Genomic DNA, 23,146 nt, shown 5'->3' with positions numbered 1-23,146 from the left:
CTTTATTCCTTCTGAGGTTCCCTGATCGCTAGCTCAGAGGCCAGAGAGGCTGAATACACACCATCCATGAGGTCAAAGTAGCCTGAAAGAGTTGGAGTACACACACACACACACACACACACACACACACACACACACACGCAGCCCTTTATCCACAAGGGAGAATAGGGGCCAGGGGAATGGGGGGCAGTCAGCAAGCAAAGCTTAGGCAAGGACATACTATGCCTGAGCCATGAAATGCTGCCCAGATGTAGAATTCCCTTGGCCTTTTCCCAGAGGGCCATGCCCACCTTCTGATCCCTGTTTCCCTGGCTTGGTGTGTGGAGCCCCAGGCAGCCGCCCACCTGGGGCCACCTCCAGGCTCTGCAGAATCTCCATCCCCACACCCCCAGGGTCTGGATGGGAAATATGGCCTGTAAGGGCTGCAGGGGACACCACGGGAAGGGGAGGGAAGCTCACACTCAGCTCTGATTTCTGCGCTGTTTCCTGTGGCTAACTGCCACGGGCTGAGCCACCAGCTGTGCTATATAAGGCCCGCTGCCCGGGCGGCAGGACAGGAGAAAGCTTGGACCCCCTCCGCTGCCAAGTCGTGCTCAGGACCTGGTGAGCCCCACTTCTAGTCCCTCTCCTCATCCTTCCTCTTCACTGCCTGGCTCAGCTGCTCCTGACACCCCGTTTCTTTGACCTTCCCCCTTTCCCTACTCCTTATTTCCACTTTGTGCTTTGGAGTGTTCTTTCTCTCCATTCGCCTGAAGTTCTCTTTCTACCCCACTAGAGATCAAGACATTTCCCCCCCCAACCCTCGCAAACCCCAAATGGCCCTCACTTTGGATCTTCATACCTCAGGGGGTCCTGCATTTCCCATGTGAGTGAGCCAGTCCGTGTGCGTGTACATTGTTCAAGAGTCCCCCTTAAGGAGTTTGCGTTGGGGAACGAAGTGCAGGAATAACGGGATGTGGAGAAAGCTCTCCATGTGCTGCCAGATGGGAAATGGTTTTTCCAGAAACTTTTTAGGGTTCACTCTGACCTCTCAGCCCTGCAGAAGCATGAGGCTGAGGGCTATCCAGGCTGAGGATCCCCAGTTTGCTCCCTGCTCAGAGATCGGACTTGGAGGGGAGACCCCTGTGCTAGCGGAGGGTGCTACTTCCTTGGCTGAGAAACGGGCGTGTGGGGAGGGGGTGGATGGGGGAGATTGTAGTGGCTTTAGGGCCAAGGAATATGCAATGTGGGGTTGCTTTGATCTTCCTTTGTCCCAAGTGCTTTTGGATCTTTTTCCAGAAAGGAGAATTCTTCCTCTTTTCTACCACACCCTGGACTTTGGGGATTGAAGGGAATTTTTAAAATTTTTTATTTTTTGTGCCAGCACTGGGGCTTGAACTCAGACACTAGAAGCTATCCCTGAGCTTTGTTTTGGGTTTTTTCTTCTTTTTTTTTTTGCACAAGGCTAGTGCTCTACCACTTGAGCTCCACTTCTGGCTTTTTCATGGTTACACGGAGATAAAAGTCTCTGGGATTTGTTTGCCTGGCCTGACTTTGAACCATGATCCTCAGATCTCAGTCTCCTAAATAGCTAGGATTATAGGTGTGAGTCACCAGCACCCGGCAAAGGTGCTGAATCTTGAATCTCCAAGAATGGGTTCAATTCTGGGGTGGCCAGAGCTTTCAGGGAGGGGGGAAGAATTAAAAGTGTGCAGCAAGGGCTGGGAAGGTGGCTCAGTGGTAGAGCGCTTGCCTTGCATGCATAAGGCCCTGGGTTCGATTCCTCAGCACCACATAAGCAAAAAGAAAAAAGCCGGAAGTGGCGCTGTGGCTCAAGCGCTAGCCTTGAGCTGAAGAGCTGAGGGACAGCGCTCAGGCCCAACGTTCAGGCCCCACGACCGGACCCAAAAAAAAAAGAAATGTGCAGCAAAGTGTGTGCCTGGGCCACCCTATTACCCGGCCTGGTATTCTCCCTGCATCCCTGCACCCCGAATATCATGCTTAGTTATTGGGGGGCTCAGGCGTCTCACAGTGCACCCTGTCTGCTTTCCCTCCACTGGCTCCTGGCCATGGAAGACTCAGCCAGGCCCCAAACAAACCAGAATGTGTTCCAGCTGCGGCCCGTGCACATCTGGGAATGTGTTCTTGGAGTGAGTGTGGCTATATTTGCACTTCCCAAGCCTGTCTGTCCTAGGAAGGGCCACTGTGGGGGGTGAGAAGGTGACAGGGCTGCATAGCTTTCATATACATCCCCCTTCCGTGTAAAATGGTGAGTTCCAAGCTGGGTGTTCACGCCTGTAATCCTACCTACTCAGGAGGTTGAGATCTGAGGATAGCAGTTCAAAGCTAGCCTGGGCAGGAAAGTCTGTGAGACTCTTGATCTCCAATTAACCACCAGAAAATTGGCAGTGGGGCTGTGGCTCAAAGTGGTAGAGTGCTAGCCTTGAGCCAAAGAGCTCAGGGACAGTGCCTAGGCCCAGAATTCAAGCCCTACCACTGACAAAACAATAAAGATGGGGAAACACAAAGCAAAAGCTCCCCAAGTGGAATCTTAAAAGTCATTAAGCCATTTAGAGGCTGTGAGGAGGGAACCCTGTTCTCTTTCATTGGTAAAGAACCTCCTCTTTACCCCTCTCCTCTCCCCTCGTCTCTTCCCCTCCCTGCCCCTCCTTTCCCTTCCCCTTTCCTCCCTTCTTCTTTCTTCCCTTTCCCTCTTCTCCCCTCTTCTTTCCTTTTTCTCCTCTTTTCCCCTCTACTCCTTCCTCCCCTTCCTTCTGTTCTCCTCTTTTCTCTTCTTTGCCTTCTTCCTCTTCCCTCCCTTCCTCTTTTCCTCTCTCCCTTCCCCTCCTTCCCCCTCCCCTCCCCTCTCCCTTATGCCCCTGTTCCATATTGGAGCTTGTTGGGCCCAGGGATGGAACCTGGATCGAACATGTTTGAACTCAGACTCTGAGCCTATATCTTGCAACTCAAGCAAATGTCGCTTTCACAAGACTCGAGTGTGGCCCGCCCATCCTTGACAGGCGAAGAGATATTTCTGCTTGAGCCATGAGCTGTAACTCTGAAATGGGGGATCTGACAAGCTTTGCTTCTTTGCAGGTCACTGGATCTGAGAAACTTCCCAGGGAATGTTCTAGAGACAGCTGCCTCTGTGAAGCACTCTTGCCCATCTCCTGCCACGTCTCCACAGGACCTGAGAGGAAGATGGGGGGAACCAAAGCCTGGATGTTATCCTTCCTGGTCCTGGAAGTCACCTCGGTGTTGGGTACAGGCTAAATATTTGTTGTCTCTCCTCCCTTCCACTTATTACAGTGAAGTCATGTCTGGCTGGGCACTGGTGGCTCAAGCCTGTAATCTTAGCTACTCAGGAGGCTGAACTCTGAGGATCAGAGTTCAAAGACAGCCTGAGTATGAAAGTTCATGAGACTCTTTTGTCAGTTGTTGGGCTTGTGCTGGGAGCCTGGGTGCTGTCCCTAGCTAGTATTCTATCACTTGAAGCCACAGTTCCACTTCCCGTTTTCTGGTAGTTCAGTAGAGATGAGTCTCACAGGAACTTTTCAGCCTGGGTTGGCTTTCAACCATGATCCTTAGACTTCAGCTTCCTGAGTAGTGAGGATTACAGGTGTGTGTCACCAGCGCTGGGCTATGGAACACTTATTTCCAATTAACTACTAAAAAAGTTGAAAGTAGACCTGTGGCTCAAGTGGTAGAGTGCCAGCCTTGAGCAAAATAAAAAAGCTAAGGGACAGTCCAAAGGCCCTGAGTTCAAGTCCCAGGATGGGCACCGAAAAAAGAAAAAAGTCTGGTCTGCTCTGGGACCCAGTTTACCTCTCTTTTCAGATATAGCAATGGCCTTCTGACTAGAGGCTGTGGGATTGATTTTTTGTTTGTTGGTGTGGGGCTTGAACTCAGGACCTGGGTGCTGTCCCTGAGTTCTTTTTTTTTTTTTTTTTGTTATTGTTGTTGGTCATGGGGCTTGAATTCTGGGCTTAGGTGCTGTCCCTGCGCTCTTCAGCTCAGGGTGAGCGCTCTACCACTTGAGCCACAGCGCCACTTCCGGTTTTCTAGTGGTTTATTGGAGATAAGTCTCACGGACTTTCCTGCCCGGGCTGGCTTTGAACCGTGATCCTCAGATCTCAGCCCTCTGAGTAGCTAGGATTACAGGTGTGAGCCACCGGCGCCCGGCTGTCCCTGAGTTCTTTTGCTCAAGGCTAGTACTACTGTGAGCCACAGCTCCATGTCCAGTTTTCTGATGATTAATTAGAGATTAGAGTCTTACAGGGACTTTCCTTTTTGAGCTAACATTGAACCTCGATCCTCAGATCTCAGCCTGCTGAGTAGCTAGGGTGACAGGTGTGAGCCACTGGCATCAAACTATGGGATAGATTTATACAATGTTTGTACCCTAAATCTGAATTCCCAATATTCAAATTCACAGAACAGAATGTTTTAAATAAAGAGAGGAATGAACAATCATTGGGGGGGGGGGCGGGAAGGGGGGTGAGGTGGAACCATAGGAAGATTATCACCCAGGAGAAATAAATTTAACTCTAAGCTTCCAGGCAGCCAAAGCAAAAGAGAATTATAGGGGACCACTGAGTTCTTGGAAGCAGGTTTGGGGCTTGGTCTGTTTTTAGTTTAATAAAAATTCTTCTGGCCTAAAGCTCAGTCTCATTATAGACCTTACAGTCAAATTTCCCAGACAGATCGGAATACCTTCGGGGTCCTTGCCCTCACCCCGCTCTGGTAATAATGCTGAAGTCTAGAAAGAACAAATAGAATCTGCCAGGTGGAAAGATGACTTTCCCACCTCACCTCCCTCTCCTGATTTCCAAGCACACACTTAGATAATGCAAAACATGCTCACAAGCCTTTCTTAAAGCTGTTTGCCTTATAGGCTTGGGGCGGGGGGGCGGGCTCAGCTGCAGAGACAAAGGCTTCTGAGCTCTGTATGTGCCTGCCACTGTCTCATTTTCTCCCCTGCCAGCTGCTGTGGATGATGATGATTACCATTCAGCGATCTGAAGGGAAATCGGATTAGGTTGATTAAAAGAGCTCCTATCACCCTAATTAAGCAGCACCGAGAATTCTGGTTTGGCTTCTTGCCTGGGAGTTTATTGTCCACTAAGCTCTCTGCAGCTTTCCTCCCATGAAGTAGGGCTGTAGTTTCCCTGGGCCTTGGGACCCTGTGCTAAGACTCTGAGCCCTTCTCAGAAGGGTAGGTCTCAATGCTCAATGCCAGACAACTGCCAAGGGAAGAGAAGTGAACACTTGTTGTACCTAATATTGAGGTGAAGGGGGTGCTAATGCATTCAGCATGGGCTCTTTGCTAGGCTTTTTTTTTTCTGAGCTCCTTTTTGCTCAAGGCTAGTGTTCTATCACTTGAGCCACAGCACCACTTCTGTGATTAATTGGCGATAAGAGTCTCATAGAGTTTCCTGCTGGGGCTGGCTTAGAACCATGATCCTTAGATCTTCACCTCCTGAATAGCTAGGATTACAGGCATGCACCACAAGCTCCCAGCTGCTAGATATTGTTGTTGTTGTTCTTTAGGGTCTGGGCACTGTCTCTGAGCTTCTTTTGCTCATTGCTAGCACTCTACCACTTGAGCCACGCTGCCACTTTTGGCTTTTTCTGTTTATGTGGTACTGAGGAACCCAAGGCTTCAATGCATGCTAGGCAAGCACTCTACCGCTAAGCCACATCCCCAGCCATATTCATGTATTTTTATTTTTATTTTTATTTGGCTTGAACTCAGGATCTGGGTGCTGTCCCTTAGGGATTTTTTCCCCCCTCAAGACTGGCTCTCCACTACTTAAGTTACAGCTCTACTTCTGGCTTTTTTCTGATTAACTGGAAATAAGAATATCACAGATGTAGCCAGGCACCAGTGGCTCATGCCTGTGATCCTAGCTACTCAGGAAGCTGAGATCTGAGGATTGCAGTTCAAAGCCAGCCCAGGCAGGAAAGTCCATGAGACTCTTTTCTCTAATTAACCAACAGAAAACTGGACATGATGCTGTGACTCAAGTGATAGAGCATTCACCTTGAGCTGAAGAGCTGAGGGACAGTGCCCAGACCCACAGTTCAAACCCCACAAGTGAGCAAAAAAAAGAAAAGGGGAGAATATCACGGATGTGTCTGACTTTTTTTGGGGGGGACGGGGGTTAGTCGTGGGGCCTGAACTCCGGGCCTGGGCGCTGTCCCTCAGCTCTTCAGCTCAAGGCTAGCGCTCTACCACTTGAGCCACAGCGCTACTTCCAGCTTTTCTTCTTTTTGCTTATGTGGTGCTGAGGAATCAAACCCAGGGCCTCATGCATGCAAGGCAAGTGCTCTACCACTGAGCTACCTTCCCAGCCCTGGATGTGTCTGACTTTGAACCAGGATCCTCAGATTTGAGTAGCTAGGATTATAGGTGTGTGCCACCAGTGATAGGCATTGTTTTAAGTTGGTTTCATGAATGAGCCTTTGTAATTCCCACAATCCTTTTAGGCCAGAGGTATCCTGGTCCTCACAGGGTCTGGGAGAATGGTGGGCCAGGTGGTTAAGTAGCTAGCTAGCCCCAGGTTCCACAGGGAGGAAGGGGCAAAGCCTGCAGATCTCACAACCTTACTTTTCTACACTTCAGAGATGTTCACATCCATCTCATGGGATCCTCCTGCCAATCATCCTTAGGGGGTGGGGTTATCTTCTGCATTTTACAGATAAGGCTCTGTTGGGCCCAGAAGAATAGACCTAGACCAAAGCAAGAATGCCAGTCCAGTAGTAACTGGTGATTCATTTCCAGAGTGAGATTGACAAGGGGACCATTCATCATACATGTACCTGGTGGCTTTATGTCAGGTCTCTTTCCGTTAATTATCACCCTGGGGGTTGCCTCAGACCGGATGAAACAGTGACTGCTAATGCATCCTGATTTTGTAGGGGAAAAGACTCAGAAGGATAAAGCCTTTCTGAGATTGCACAGGGGCAGGAAGTGGCAGAGTGGGGATTTGAACTCAGGTTTCATCTCCATACCATACTGTATCCCCTCATCATGCAACACCTCTGATTAGTCCCAGATTCTTACTCAGCTTCTTCTTCTGGCTCTCAGGGAGGCAGATGATGCTCAATCCGTTGGTGAGAAGAATCCAGCCTGGAAAGAGGACCTCCAACACCTTTGTCAAGCCTGCTGAGCCCCCAGAGAGTGAGTTCTCCCTGGAGTAGGGAGGTCTTGGCAAGGGATGGGGGGGTGCTTTACTACACTTGCTAAGTGAGTCTCTAAAGCCAGGGAAAACCCACTTTTATTATATCTATCTATCTATCTATCTATCTATCTATCTATCTATCTATCTATCTATCTATCTCTCTATCTCTCTATCTGCAGCTGGTCCTGGGCTTGAATTCAAGGCCTGGGCAATGTCTCTGAGCTTTTATTCTCTATCACTTTAGTGAGCCACGGTTCCTTTTCTAGCTTTGTGCTGGTTAACTGGAGATAAGAGTGGACTCATGGACTTTCCTGCCCGGGTTGGCTTTGAACTGTGATCCTCAGATCTCAGCCTCCTGAGTAGCTAGGATTACAGGTGTGACTGGGCAGAAACCCACTTTTATACAGGGCATTAGGCCTCCATCTTTGTCCAGGCAGAGAGACTCAGTAGACAGCTCAGAATCAGTAAGTGTCTAACATACTCCAGGAAAGCTACAGAGCTTGCTAGGACCTGGAGCCCAAGCTGGTGGGGAGGGAAGGGTCTGAGGAAGGAGAGACCAGCAGGGCTCAGATCCCCAGTACCCTGTGTCCTTGCTAAGAAGTTTTATGGCTTTCTCACTTTGAGCTGAAATGCTCAGGAACAGAACCCAGGCCCAGAGTTCAAGACCCACAACTGACAAAAAAACAAACAACAACAACAAAAAGAAAAAACAAGAAATTTTATGGCTTGGCACTGGTGGCTCATGATTTAAAGCCAGCCCGGGCAGAAAAGTCTATGAGACTCTTATCTCCAATTGACCACTAATAAACCAGAAGTGGAGCTGTGGCTCAAGTGGTAGAGCATTGTCCTTGAGTGACGAAGCTAAGGGACAGTGCTTAGACTCTGAGTTCAAGCCCCAAGACCACACACACATGCACATGCACGTGTTTATGCGTGCGCATGTGCACACATGCACACATACAAATTACACTGGGAAGTGGCGTGTTCCAAGTTGTATGGCAAAAGAATATACTGTCTGGGAGGGGTGAGGATGGGGTAATGAGGAGACTTGAGGTAGAAACCAGCCAGGAAATTGCTACCAGTTCTTCCAGGACCATGAGGACTTGAAAGGAGGAGTTGGCATTGTACAGGACAAGTCACCTTAGAGAAATGGCTGGTGAAACCAGGTGCTGGTGGCTCACACCTGTAATCATAGCTACTCAGCAGGCTGAGATCTGAGGAGCGCAGTTCAAAAGCCAGCCTGGGTAGGAAAGTCTATGAGACTTTTATCTCTAATTAACTACCAGAAAACTGGAAGTGGAATTGTGGTTCAAAGTGGTAGAGCACTAGTCTTGAGTAAAAGAATTCAGGGACAGCATCCAGGTCATGAGTTCAGGCACCACACCAACCAACAAACAAACAAAAAATCAATCGCACAGCTTCTAGTCAGAAGGCCATTGCTATATCTGAAAGCAGATGCCCAACTGTGTCCCAGAGCAGACCTGACTTTTTTTTTTTGGTCCCCATCCTGGGATTTGAACTCAGGGCCTTTGCACTGTCCCTTAGATTTTTTGCTCAAGGCTGGCAGTCTACCACTTGAGCCACAGGTCCACTTCCAGCTTTTTTAATAGTTAATTGGATTTAAGTGTTCCAAAGCCAGGTGCTGGTAGCTCACACCTGTAATCCTAGTTCCTTAGGAGGCTGAGATCTGAGGATCATGGTTCAAAGCCAGCCCAAGCAGGAAAAGTCCATGAGACGCTTATCTCCAATAAACCATTCAGAAAACCAGAAGTGACACTGTGGCTCAAGTGGTAGAGTGCTAGCCTTGAGCTGAAGAGCTGAGGGACAGCATGGAGGCCCAGAGTTCAAGCCCCACAACCAATTAAAAAAAAAGTCTCATGGACTTTCCTGCCCAGGCTGGCTTTGAACCATGATCCTCAGATCTCAGACTCCTGAGTAGCTAGGATTACAGGTGTGAGCCACTGGCACCCAGCTCCTTGAGACTCTTATCTCTAATTAACCACTAGAAAACTGGAAGTGGAATTGTGGTTCAAAGTGGTAGAGCGTTAGTCTTGAGCAAAAAAAGAAAAAAAAGCTCCATGACCAACTAAAAAACAAAAGAGGGGCTGGGAAAGTGGCTCAGTGGTAGAGTGCTTGCCTTGCATGCATGAGGCCCTGGGTTCGATTCCTCAGCATCACATAAGCAGAAAAAGCTGGAAGTGGTGCAGTGGTTCAAGTGGTAGAGTGCTAGCCTTGAGCTGAAGAGCTGAGGGACAGCATCTAGGCCCAGAATTCAGACTCCATGAGTGACAAAAAAAATCAATTAATCAGTCAATCAATAAAAAAAAAAAAAAAAAAAAAACCCAAAAGAGATGGGGAGGGGTGATGAGCAGGTCCAGGGAAGATTCTCAAAGGATCAAACAGGAAAGGAGGACCGGCTGTCACTTGTCACTCCAGCAATGGCTTCTCCCCCAATCTGTCCCATCAGGTCCTGGTGAGTGGACAGCGTGGTTTAACATCGACCACCCAGGCGGGAAGGGTGACTATGAGCGCCTGGACGCCATTCGCTTCTACTACGGGGACCGAGTGTGTGCCCGGCCCCTCCGGCTGGAGGCCCGGACCACTGACTGGATGCCTGCAGGCAGCAATGGCCAAGTGGTCCATGGCAATCCCCGAGAGGGCTTCTGGTGCCTCAACCAGGAACAGAGGCCTGGCCAGAACTGCTCCAATTACACTGTGCGCTTCCTCTGTCCACCAGGTGAGTGTGGGACTCCCCCTCACCCCACCCCATCTCGGCCCCCCTCCAACCTTAGATGGGCCTAACCTGGACCTGAACATGACTCCCAGGCACGCATTTGACTCTGCAATGCAATCCAAGTGGTAGCCGGGCACCGATAGCTCAGTCATCCTAGCTAATCAGAGAGTAGAGATTTGAGTTTCCTAGTTCGAAGCCAGCCCAGGCAGGGATGTTCCTAAGACTTTTATCCCCAATTACCAAGAAAACAAATGCAGAAAGTAGAAATATGGGGGCTGGGAAGTTGGCTCAGTGGTAGAGCACTTGCCTTGCATGCCTGAAGCCCTGGGTTCGATTCCTCAGCACCACATAAGCAAAAAGAAAAAAGAAAAAAGCCGGAAGTGGTGCTGTGCCTCAAGTGGTAGAGCGCTAGCCTTGAGCTGAAGAGCTGAGGGACAGCGCCCAGGCTCAGAGTTCAGGCCCCACGACCGGATCCCCCCCCCCAAAAAAAAGAAAGTAGAAATATGGCTCAAGTGGGAGGGTGCTAGTCTTGAGCAAAAGAGCTCAGGGACAACAATGCCCAGGATTCGAGTTCAAGCCCCAGGACTAGTACAAGTAGAGGGAGGAGGAGGAGGAGGAGGAGGAGGAGGAGGAGGAGGAGGAGGAGGAGGAGGAGGAGGAGGAGGAGGAGAAAGAAGAAGAGGAGCAGGAAGAGGAGGAGGAAGGGGGAGGAGGAGGAGGAGAGGGAAAGAGGAGGAAGGGGGTAGGAGGGGGGAGAGAAGGAAGAGGAGGAAGAAGAGGAGGACTGGGAATGTGGCTTAATGGTAGAGTGCTTGCCTAACATGCATGAAGCCCTGGGCTCAGTTCCTCAGTACCACATAAACAGAAAAAGCCAGAAGTGGCACTGTGGCTTAAGTGGTAGAGTGCTAGCCTTGAGCAAAAGAAGCTCAGGGACATTGCCCAGGCCTTGAGTTCAAGCCCTAGGGCTGACAAAAAAAGAAAGAAAAACAAAACAAAAGAAACCCAAGTAGTATCCTTAGACTGTGAGCCTTCATGGGTTTTCTCCGCCAGCCTGCTGTGCTGAGTTGGAGTAAGGCAGTTGGAAGGGCCACAGAATCTGGATAGGGCCGAGCTGTTGGGGTTCGAATCTCCATCCTACTGTACATCCTACTGTGTTCTTAGACATGTTTTCTCAAGCTCCCATAACTTCAGATTTCTCACAAGTAAAACAGAGGTAATAGTAAATCTTCATAGGTTCTGTGTGTGTGTGTGTGTGTGTGTGTGTGTGTGTGTGTGTGTGTGTGTTGGCACTGAGGCTTGAATTCAGGGCTTTTTACCCTTGCTTAGCTTTTTCCTTCAAGGTTAGTGCTCTACCACTGAGCCACAGCTCCACTTCTGTCTTTTTGGTGGCTAATGAAAGATAAGAGTCTTATAAACTGTTTCTTTCTTTTTTTTTTTTTTTTGGTCATGGGCTTGAACTCTGGGCTTGGGCACTGTCCCTCAGCTCTTCATCTCAAGGCAAGTACTCTACTGCGTGAGCCACAGTGCCACTTTCAGTTTTCTAGTGGTTTATTGGAGATAGGAGTCTCACGGCCTTTCCTGCCTGTGCTGGCTTTGAACCTCGATCCTCAGATCTCAGCCTCCTGAGTAGCTAGGATTATAGGCATGAGTCTCATAAACTTTTTAGTCCAGGTTGGCCTTGAATCTCAATCCTCAGATCTCAGCCTCCTGTATATTTAGGATTGCAGGCAATGAGCCACTAGTGTCTATCTTCCTTTGTGCAAATTAGAGACTCTGCTTCTCCTTTTAAAAAAAATATTGTGATTGTAAAGGTGATGTACAGAGGGGTTACAATTACATAAGTCAGGTGACGAGTACATTTCTTTTTGGTTATTACTCCTTCCCTCGCTCTCTCCCAGTCTTTCCTTCCCATCCTCACCCAAAAAGTTCTTTTCCACATAGTGTCTAGAGTTGATGCTGCTTCTGGAAGCTCTGGACTTCTCTATTTGGGGAGGATCACTGAGATAAAGATAACTCTCAATGTCATCCATGATGGAAATGGAAATCCTGTCTCTCCTCACCAGCTTCTGGCTCAGACTTCCCTACCCAGTCCCTTAGGGAGGGAAAGGAAGCCACATCTCTCTGTCAATTCCACTTTTCAGGGTCCCTGCGTGGAGACGTGGAGCGCATCTGGAGCCCTTGGTCTCCCTGGAGCAAGTGCTCAGCGGCTTGTGGTCACACCGGAGTCCAGACCCGCACACGCACCTGCCTGGCAGAGACCGTGTCAATGTGCACTGAGGCCACAGAAGAGGGCCAGCTCTGCGTGAGCCAGGCCTGCAGAGGTACCCTGCCCCCTCCTATCACTGGACAAGGAAGGGTGGTGGGTTAGAGGGTTAGCCTGAATCCAATTATTCACTCTCACCTAGTCTTAATTCAGCATATATCATCAGAGGCTGTGATGGAAGATAATGAGGGTAGCATAGGAACACAGAGCTGGGTCAGAGATTGTAGCTTGGAGAAATCCAGGAAGACCTGCTGGAGGAGGTATCCTGAGCTAAGTTGGATGGATGGGCAGGAATTAGTCACCCAGGCAAGCAAAGGAGGGTTACAAAGGCTTAAGGAGGAAGGGAGAGGATGTGGAGTCTGGAATGTGGGTGGAGGACTGGGTCAGAATCCATAAAGCCTAGCTGACGTGGCTCTTTGTCCAACAGCATGTGACCTGACCTGCTCCATGGGGCAGGCGAATGCTGACTGTGATGCCTGCATGTGCCAGGATTTCATGCTTCATGGGGTTATCTCCCTCCCTGGGGGGGCCCCTACCTCAGGGGCTACCGTCTACCTGCTGACCAAGACACCCAAGATGCTCACCCGGACAGACAGTGATGGCAGGTTCCAAGTCCCCGGCTTGTGTCCAGATGGCAAAAGCCTCCTGAAGGTCACCAAGGTCAAGTTTGCCCCTATTGTGCTCACCATGCCAAAGACCAGCCTGAAGACAGCCACTGTCAACGCAGAATTCACCAGGGCAGGTAACTCTGTGGTGTGCTCAGTGCTAGCTTTATCAGCTTATGCCAAGAAAACCCAAATCTTTACTATCGTCCATAGGCCCTAGATCATTGGGGGCTCCCTCATTGTTCCTACATTCCCCCCAACATGCAGCCACTCTACTCCAGCCACAATGCCTCCTAACTTTTCTGCAAATATAGCTGTCTCTGGGCCTTTGCACTTGCTGTGTATATTTTGGATGGCGTGTTCTTCCCCCATACATTGATAGGTCTGGCTCCCTAAAGGATGAGCTCTTCCCTAGTCACTTTGTGTATGTGTGTGGACACTTGTGTGCATACGTGTGCGCTAGATGCTTTCCCATAGCTTTCTTGCTCAAGGCTGATGCTTTACCTCTTGAAACACACCTCCACCTTCAGCTTTTTGCTGGCTCATTGGCAATTAGAATAGCACTGACTTTCCTGCTTGGGGCTTTGAACTATAATCCTTAGATTTCAGCCTTCTGAGTAGCTAGGATTACAAGCATGAGCCACTACTTCCCCCTGCTCCCTTGCTGTCAACTTATCTTTAGGAGGTTTGGAGATCATGGAGAGAGGGGGGTTGGGAGATCAAACTGGCACTGACTGGCCAAAAACTCTGCTAGGAACAATCAAACATGAATATGACATTATTCAAACAGCCATTTCTGTCCCAGGAATCATGGCTGACACAAGGTTTCTTGGATTCCCCATTGTCCCACTCAGTTTATGCCTGAGAAGCCCCACAAACAGGTTCTGAGATAAGGTGTGATGGGGAAAACTCCATTCCAATCTAGTTCCTCTAGAAACAAGCTCAAACTGGGCACCCACAGCTCACACCTATAATCCTAGCTATTCAGAAGGCTGAGATCTGAGGATTGAGATTTGAAACCAGTCAAGACAGGAAAGTCTGTGGGATTCTTACCTCCAATTAACAACCCCCTCCCCCTCAAAAAAAAAAAAAAAGAAAAGAAATAAAGAAAAGGTGGAAGTGGAGATGTGGTTTAAGTGGTAGAGCACCAGCCTTGAGTTAAAAAAAGCCAAGCCACAGTGCAATGCCTTGAGTTCAAGCCTTAATATTGGCATAAAAAAGAAAAGAAAGGGGGGGGAAGGATGGAGGGAAAGAAGGAAGGAAGGAAGGAAGGAAGAAAAGAAAGAAGAAGAAAGAAAGGGAGAGGAAGGAAGGAAGAAAGGAAAGAAAGGAAGAAAAGGAAAAGAAAGGAAAGGAACGGAAAGGGAAAGAAAGGAAAGAGAAAGAAAGGAAACACTCAGAGTGGGGTGAAGCTATTCAACTTAAGCACCAACAAATACCTGAGAGAACAACTCTATAGAACCTGTTATTAAACAAACAAATAAACAAAGCACAAATAAATAAATGTTTCCCATCTTCTGTCGCAGAGACTCCCTACATTGTGATGAACCCTGCGAGCAAAGCACGGAGAGCCGGGCAGAGTGTTTCCCTGTGCTGCAAGGCCACGGGCAAGCCCAGTCCAGACAAGTACTTCTGGTGTGTATGCTGCCAGCCGCCCTGCTCAGTTCTCTTCTTGGAAATCAGCTTGCTTCCACTGAGTCTAAATAATAATAATAATAACCAACAGACAAGTGTTAGCAGTCAAGCCCTGGGGTCTGGCCTGGATATGCTCACTTTTAAATGGGGATAGAGGCTGCCCAAACTACACCAGTAAGCACACTGGCATCTCAATGCTGGGGTCTTCCAGACTATCTCTGCTCACAGGGATCTGACCTGCACACCCAGAACAAGATTTCTCCAGTTTTCATGCTTCTGTATCAAAGACAGACAAGGCCAGAATACCCCAGTGCTATGAGTCCTGCTTTTTTTTTTTTTTTTGGTCGGTCATGGGGCTTGAACTTAGGGACTAAGTACTGTCCCTGAACTTTTTTTTTTTTGGTGGGGGGGGAGGTCAGTTGTGGGGCTTGAACTCTGGGCCTGGGTCCTGTCCCTCAGCTCTTCAGCTCAAGGCTAGTGCTCTACCACTTGAGCTACAGTGCATCCGGTTTTCTGGTGGTTTATTGGAGATAAGAGTCTCACAGACTTCCCTGCCCAGGCTGGCTTTGAACTATGATCCTCAAATCTCAGCCTCCTGAGTAGCTGGGATTACAGGCATGAGCTACTGGCGCCAGCTGTCCCTGAGCTTTTTTTTTGTTCAAGGCTGGTGTTCTACCAGTTTGAGTCACAGTTCCACTTCTGATTTTCTGGTGGTTAATTGGAGGTAAGAGTCTCACAGACTTTCCTATGTGGGCCGGCTTTGTCCTGTGGTCCTCAGATCTCAGGCTCCTAAGTAGGTAGGGTTATAGGCAAGAGCCACCAATACCTGGCTAAGCCTGCCTTTTTTAAATTTTTATTTTTAATGCTAGTCCTAAGGGCTTGAATTCAAGGCTTAGACACTGTCCCTCAGCTTTTATATTCAAGGCTCATGCTCTATCACTTGAGCCACAGCTCCACTTCCAGCTTTTTTGTGGTTAATTAGAGATAAGAGTCTCAGGGACTTTCCTGCCCAAGTCTGGCTTTGAACTGTGATCCTCAGATCTCAGCATCTGAGTAGTAGGATTACTGGTGTAAGACAGTGCCTTGCCAGTCCTGCTTTTTAATAGTTATTTTGGAGATAGAGTCAAGCAAACTTTTCTGCCTGCTCTGACTTTGAACCTCAATCCCATAGATCTTAGCCTCCTGAGTAGCTAGGATTACAGGCATAGACCCACTGCCTGGCTTCATTCCTCTTGTTTTGTAAATCAGAGAGGTGAGATGATACATCCAAGGATGCACAGCCAGTTAAGTGTGTGTGGAGGGGGGAGAGGGAGGACTAGGGAGACCCAATTACTCCACTCCCAGTGCAATCAATATTCTTAGGTGAGCCATGTCACAAGTGATGCTGAGATCTGCAGGAACTCATCCTCCATCCATCTTCCTAGCTGTTTGGTCCTGGCACTGTCCCCATGGATACCCTCTCCCCACCCCCCAACATGCGCAGCTTACTCAGGCTTGACCTCTCCATTCTTGCAGGTATCACAATGACACGCTACTGGATCCCTCCCTCTACAAGCACGAGAGCAAGCTGGTACTGAGAGGTCTGCAGCAGGACCAGGCTGGGGAGTACTTTTGTAAGGCACAGAGTGATGCTGGGGCTGCAAAGTCCCACGTTGCTCAGCTCACGGTCATAGGTAAGCCTATCTGGTTCCCAGGGATCCTGGGCCTGCCACAGGACTGGTGGTGAAAACTCAGGGTTTTCTGTGGTATGCCCTCAGGGACACAGAGATAGCACAGAAGTCAAGGGATGTGGGCTTTTTTTTGGCAGCGGGGGGGGGGGGGGGGAAGGAGAGGAGGGTAGGGTTTGTGCATACGTGTGTGTGTGTGTGTGTGTGTGTGTGTGTGTGTGTGTGTATTGATCCTAGGCTTGAACTCAGGGCCTGGGCCCTGGGCACTGTCCTTGAGCTTTTGTGCTCAAGGCTAGCGCTCAACCACTTGAGCCACACTTGGATTTTGGGTGATTAATTGAAGGTAAGAGTCTCAAGGAATTTCCTGCCTGGCCTGACTTTGAATTGTGATCCTCAGATCTCAACCTCTGGATTAGCTAGAATTATGGGCGTGAGCCACTGACACCTGGCCAGAAGGTAATTTTTTTTGGCCAGTCCTGGGGCTTGAACTCAGGGCCTGGACACTGTCCCTGAGCTTTTTTTTTGTTCAAGGCTAGCACTCTACTACTTGAGCCACAGTACCACTTTTGGCTTTTTCTGTTTATGTGTTTTTTTTTCTTTTTTCTTTTTTTACCAGTCATGGGGCCTGAACTCTGGGCCTGGGCACTGCCCCTCAGCTCTTCAGCTCAAGGCTAGCACTCTACCACTGGAGCCACAGCGCCACTTCCGGCTTTTTCTGTTTATGTGGTGCTGAGGAATCAAACCCAGGGCCTCATGCTTGCAAGGCAAGCGCTCTACCACTGAGCCACCTTCCCAGCCCATGTTTATGTGGTACTGAGGAATAGAACCCAGGGCTTCATTCATATTAGGCAAATACTCTACCACTGAGCCACATTCCCAACCCCAGAAGGTGATTTTTTTTTTTTTTTTGGTTGGTTGTGGGGCCTGAACTGTGGGCCTGGGTGCTGTCCCTCAGCTCTTCAGTTCAAGTCTAGCACTCTAGCACTTGAGCCACAGCACTGCTTCTGGCTTTTTCTGCGTTTGTGGTGCTGAGGAATTAAACTCAGGGCCTCATGCATGCAAGGCAAGCACTCTACCACTGAGCCACCTTCCCAGCCCCAAGGTGATTTTTTTTTTTTTTTACTGGGGTTTGGAGTCTGGGCTTTGAGATTTCTGGGTAAGAGCAGCTCCACTTGATGAGTATGGACGGGATTGGGAGAAATGGGGGAGACAATAGAAAGGTGACATCAATCAAGATGCATTGTACTCATAATCTGACTTGTTGAATTTAAACCCCTTATACACTGAGTGCTATGGCTCATGCCTGTAATCCTTGCTACTCAGGACACTGTGACCTAGAGAATAGCCATTTGAATACAGTCTGGGCAGAAAAATCTGCAGACACCATCTTCAATTAACCAGCAAAAAAAAAGCTGCATGGGAGGTTTGACTCAAGTGGTAGAGTGCCAACTGAGCAATAAAGTGGAGGGAGTGTGAGGTCTTGGGTTCAGGCTCCAGTACTTAATCCCAGAGAATAGGGAGAACCTGTGTGTGGAGGTGGAGATGCTGCAAATTTAGGGGCTGGAGTGGGCAAAGGTACAAAAGTGGGGGATGGACGGGACTTTATATGAAAGGGTGACCCAGATGCTTCTAGTAGAGAACTTTGGGGGAGGGGAAGAGACAAAGGCCAAAAGACCTATCAGAAGCTTGTCTTTGGAAACTGAGAGGGAAGAAGAATTATCTTAGTAATTGGCTCAAACAAAGCATAACAAAACAAAACAAAAAGCAGAGAAAGAGAAAATATATTGCAAGAATTAATGGATATTACCCAGGCTCCAAGAAAGTTGAGCAACAGATGTCAGACCACAAAAAACTAGATTTGGGGTCACAGCAGAATTGTAGAGCCTCCCTTCCACCCCAGCATTGATTCCCAACCCATCCCACGAATGAGCCCTGTTTAACACAGTAATTGTTTTCTTTCTCCTTCCTTCCTTCCTTCCTTCCTTCCTTCCTTCCTTCCTTCCTTCCTTCCTTCCTTCCTTCCTTCCTTTTTCTTCCTTTCTTTTTCTTCCTCCTTCCTTCCTTCTTTCCTTCCTTGCTTGCTTGCTTTTCTTTCTTTCTTTCTTTCTTTGGTGCCAGTTCCTGGGGCTTTAACTCAGTGCCTGGGCACTGTCCCTAAGCTTCTTTTGCTCAAGGTTATTGCTCTACCACTTGAGCCACAGCTTTACTTCTGGCTTTCTTGGTAGTTAAGTGGAGACTTAACAGACTTTTCTGCCCAGGCTGGCTTTGAACCATGATCCTCAGATCTCAGCCTCTTGTGTAGCTAGGATTATAGGCACAAGCCACTGGTGTTCAGATGGTACAGTGATTTTATTATTATTATTATTTTTTTTTTTTTTTGCTCGGTCGTGAGGCTTGAACTCTGGGCCTGGGCACTGTCCCTGCGCTCTTCAGCTCAAGGCGAGTGCTCTACCGCTTGAGCCACAGCACCATTTCCACTTTTCTAATGATTTATTGGAGATAAGAGTCTCATGGACTTTCCTGCCCGGGCTGACTTTGAACCGTGATCCTCAGATCTCAGCCTCCTGAGTAGCTAGGATTACAGGCGTGAGCCACTGGCACCCCGCTGGTACAGTAATTTTTAAAGATTTATTTTATAATCTTTAAATAGTTGTACGAAGGAGTTTTAATTCAACAGATCAGTTTATGTTTTCATCAGTGATACTTCTTACATCATTCCCCTCCATGGCACAATGATTTCTTTCTTTTCTTTTCTTTTTTTTTTTTGGTGTTGGTCCTAGGACTAGGACTTGAACTCAGAGCCTGGGCAATAACCCTGAGCTGTTTTGCTCAAGATTAATTGTCTACCATTGCAACCATAGTTCCATTTTTGGGGTGGTTAATTTGAGGTAAGAGTCTCACTGGGACTTTTCTGCCTGACTGGATTGAAGCGCAATTCTCTGATCTGAGTCTTCTGAGTAGCTAGGATCACAGGTGTGAGCTACTAGTGATTTTTTTTTTTTTGTCAGTTGTGGAACTTGAACTTAGGGCCTGAGCACTGTCCCTAAGATTTTGTACTCAAGGTTAATGCTCTACCACTTTAAGCCACAGCTTCTCTTCCAATTTTTTTTGGTGCTTAATTGGAGATAAGAGGATCACAGGGACTTTTCTGCCAGGGCTTTGAACTGTGATCCTCAGATCTCAGCCTCCTGAGTAGTAGCTATAATTACAAGTATGAGCCACCAGCACCCAGTAAAAACTACATGTTGTATATAATATATTATATATTATATTTAATATATTATTGTAGATTATATACTTACTATATAACATTATATTTTACATAATATATTATATATATTTTATATATATGGCCCTAACTATAGCATAAAGGAGAAATAAATTTAAGTTTAAAATAAAAGCAAATTAACCAATCTAATAAAATAAGAAAATAATTTAAATGCAAATTAGTATTAGTTCAATATCTACATGCTTTGGCACAGCAATCCAAATGGGTAAGCGATGGGCTGGGATGTAGCTCAGTGGCAAAGCGCTTGCCTAGCAAGTGCAACGTCCTGGGTTCGATCCCCAGTACCAAAAAAGAAAAGACAAAAAAAATAGTTAAAAAAAACAACCCCAAACAAATGGGTAAGCGAAGCTGGGTACCAGTGGCTCATACCTATAATCCTAACAACTTAACAAACTGAGATCTGAAGATCCAGGTTCAAAGTCAGCCTAGGCAGACAAATCTATGAGACTCTATTCCCAAAATAACTAACAAACATTCAGGCTGGAGTTCAAGCCCCAGTATAGGCACAATTACTAACCAAATAAAACCCCAGAGAGGTGACATTGAAGGTTAGCAATGTGACACAGTAGAGTAATTTCCTAGGAAGTATGATGTCCCAAGTTTGACCTCCAGCACCACACACACACACACACACACACACACACACACACACACACACACACAAAAGGCTAGGCACCAAGTTGCTCACCCCTGTAATCCTAGTTACTCAGGAGGCTGAGATCTGAGGATCAGGATTTGAAGACAACCCAGGCAGGCAAATCTGTGAGATTCGAATATCCAATTAATCACTAAAAAGCCAGAGTGGGGGGCATGGATCAAGTGGTTGAGCATGAGCCTTGAGCAGAAAAAACTCAGGGACAGTACCCAAGTCCTGAGTTCAGCACCAAAACAAAGGGGGGGTAGGGAGAGGGTAGAGTGACAGAGAGGTACTCTGTGGAAGACATAAACTTACATGCTACCACCCCCCCCCCCCCACTTTCCTCCTCAGCACCTGATGAGCCTCCTTGCAACCCAATCCCTGAGAGCTACCTCATCCGGCTGCCCCATGACTGCTTCCAGAATGCCACCAACTCCTTCTACTACGATGTGGGCCGCTGTCCTGTGAAGACGTGTGCGGGGCATCAGGATAACGGCATCCGGTGTCGGGATGCAGTGGAGAACTGCTGTGGCATCTCCAGAATGGAAGAGCGGGAGATCCAGTGCCATGGGTACACACTGCCCACCAAGGTGGCCACGGAGTGCAGCTGCCAACGGTGTGCAGAGACCCGGAGCATCGTGAGGGGCCGGGTCAGTGCTGCGGACAATGGCGAGCCCATGCGCTTTGGCCACGTGTACCTGGGGGGCCATCGTGTGAGCATGACGGGCTACAAGGGCACCTTCACCCTCCATGTCCCCCAAGACACGGAGAGGCTGGTGCTCACGTTCGTCGACAGGTTGCAGAAGTTTGTCAATACGACCAAAGTGCTCCCCTTCAACCGGAAGGGGAGTGCTGTATTCCATGAAATCAAGATGCTTCGCCGGAAGGAACCCATCACTTTGGATGCGATGGAGACCAACATCATCCCCCTGGGAGAGGTGGTGGGCGAAGACCCCGTGGCTGAACTGGAAATCCCATCGGGGGCTTTCTACCGACAGAACGGGGAGCCCTATACGGGCAAAGTGCAGGCCAGCGTGACCTTCCTGGACCCCAGGAATATTTCCACAGCCACAGCTGCCCAGAGCGATCTGAACTTTGTCACGGATGAAGGGGACACGCTGCCCCTTCGTACATACGGCATGTTCTCCGTGGACTTCAGAGATGAGATCACAGCTGAGTCACTTAATGCTGGCAAAGTCAAGGTGCACCTGGACTCCACCCAGGTCAAGATGCCGCAGCACGTGCCCACCATGAAACTGTGGTCGCTCAACCCAGACACGGGGCTGTGGGAGGAGGAAGGGGATTTCAAATTTGAAAGCCAAAGGAGGCACAAAAGGGAAGAGAGAACTTTCTTGGTGGGCAACATGGAGATACGTGAGAGACGCCTCTTTAACCTGGACGTCCCAGAAAGCCGAAGATGCTTCATTAAAGTGAGAGCCTATCGGAGTGAGAGGTTCTTGCCCAGTGAGCAAATTCAGGGTGTCGTCGTCTCCGTGATCAATCTGGAGCCCCAAACTGGCTTCTCATCCAACCCCAGGGCCTGGGGTCGCTTTGACAGTGTCATTACAGGCCCCAATGGAGCCTGTCTGCCTGCCTTCTGTGATGACCAAACCCCAGATGCTTATTCTGCCTATGTCCTGGCAAGCCTGGCTGGGGAGGAACTAGAAGCAGTGGAATCTTCTCCTAAATTCAACCCCAACGCGATCGGTGTCCCTCAGCCCTACCTTCACAAGCTCAAGTACCGCCGGACGGACCACGAAGATCCAAGGGTTAAAAAGACAGCTTTCCAGATCAGCATGGCGAAGCCAAGGCCCAACTCTGCTGAGGAGAGCAATGGACCCATCTATGCCTTTGAGAACCTCCGGGCCTGTGAAGAGGCACCCCCTAGTGCAGCCCACTTCCGCTTCTACCAGATCGAGGGAGATCGGTATGATTATAACACCGTCCCTTTCAATGAAGATGACCCCATGAGCTGGACTGAAGACTATCTGGCATGGTGGCCCAAGCCAATGGAATTCAGGGCGTGCTATATCAAGGTGAAGATTGTAGGACCCCTGGAGGTGAATGTCCGATCTCGAAACATGGGGGGCACCCACCGGCAGACAGTAGGGAAGCTGTATGGAATCCGAGATGTGAAGAGTACAAGAGACAGGGACCAGCCGAATGTCTCATCCGCCTGTCTAGAGTTCAAGTGTAGTGGGATGCTCTATGACCAGGACCGTGTGGACCGCACACTGGTCAAGGTCATTCCCCAGGGCAGCTGCCGTCGAGCCAGTGTGAACTCCATGCTGCATGAGTACCTGGTCAACCATCTTCCATTGGCGGTCAACAATGACACCAGTGAATACACCATGCTGGCACCCCTGGATCCACTGGGCCATAACTATGGCATCTATACCGTCACCGATCAGGACCCTCGCGTGGCCAAGGAGATTGCACTTGGCCGGTGTTTCGATGGCACGTCTGATGGCTCCTCCAGAATCATGAAGAGCAACGTGGGCGTGGCCCTCACCTTTAACTGTGTGGAGAGGCAGGTGGGCCGCCAGAGTGCCTTTCAGTACCTCCAGCCCCCGGCTGCAGGCACCAGCCAAGGAAGAGTGCCCTCTTCCAGGAGGCAACAGCGGGCAAGCAGGGGTGGCCAGCGCCGGCGAGGAGGGGTGTCTTCCCTGAGATTTTCTGGAGTTGCTCAGCAGCCTCTGAACAACTAAGCATTGTGGTTTCTTCATCCTCCTCATGCCCCCACCCCCACCCCACCTCATGTGAGATTGATGGACAGCGCCTTAATTTAAACTCATCTGTTTTGGTGCGATTTGCTTCTTGGTTTTGTTTTTTTTTGTTTTTTTTTCCCCTCGCATCTCATTACTTACTGTCCTTGTCTCTTGGTTCTGATTGGCACAAAATAACAAGAACACAAAATAAAGACCCTTTGTGCCTTTTTTTTTTTCAAAGAGAAACACAAAAGTTGGGCACTGATGCTCACACCCATAATCCTAGCTACTCTAGAGGCTCAGATTTGAGGATTGTAGTTTGAGCCTAGCCCAGACAGGAAACTCTCCAAGATGCTTATTTCCAATTAACCAGCAAAAAAGCCAGAAGTGGAGTTGTGGTTATACAGTAGAGGCCAGCTTAAGCAAAGAACAAACAAAAACCTCA

The 23,146-nt window shown here is 48.8% G+C and overlaps 1 protein-coding gene across 1 annotated transcript; it reads left to right on the top strand.

Annotated features, from left to right (window-relative positions):
* The first annotated feature begins 518 nt into the window (after positions 1-518).
* On the top strand, positions 519-22,789 carry LOC122114702 (cartilage intermediate layer protein). The gene is made up of 9 exons (XM_042688029.1): positions 519-603; positions 3,076-3,241; positions 7,070-7,162; positions 9,631-9,900; positions 12,039-12,218; positions 12,588-12,902; positions 14,292-14,400; positions 15,916-16,073; positions 20,345-22,789. The coding sequence occupies exons 2-9, from the start codon at positions 3,181-3,183 to the stop codon at positions 22,699-22,701; spliced, it is 3,543 nt and encodes a 1,180-aa protein (XP_042543963.1). The 5' UTR covers positions 519-603; positions 3,076-3,180; the 3' UTR covers positions 22,702-22,789.
* Positions 22,790-23,146: the final 357 nt, after the last annotated feature.

The sequence above is a fragment of the Dipodomys spectabilis genome, unplaced genomic scaffold (genome assembly GCF_019054845.1).
Source record: "Dipodomys spectabilis isolate Male_0828 unplaced genomic scaffold, ASM1905484v1 ptg000108l, whole genome shotgun sequence".
Classification (NCBI taxonomy): Eukaryota; Metazoa; Chordata; class Mammalia; order Rodentia; family Heteromyidae; genus Dipodomys; species Dipodomys spectabilis.
This window is presented reverse-complemented; position numbering and strand designations above follow the sequence as displayed.

Coding starts and splice junctions, on each gene's coding strand:
- LOC122114702 (XM_042688029.1), top strand. CDS start 3,181: ATGGGGGGAACCAAAGCCTGGATGTTATCCTTCCTGGTCCTGGAAGTC. Junction 12,903..14,291: donor CGCAGAATTCACCAGGGCAG/GTAACTCTGTGG, acceptor CTTCTGTCGCAG/AGACTCCCTACATTGTGATG. Junction 16,074..20,344: donor TGCTCAGCTCACGGTCATAG/GTAAGCCTATCT, acceptor TTTCCTCCTCAG/CACCTGATGAGCCTCCTTGC.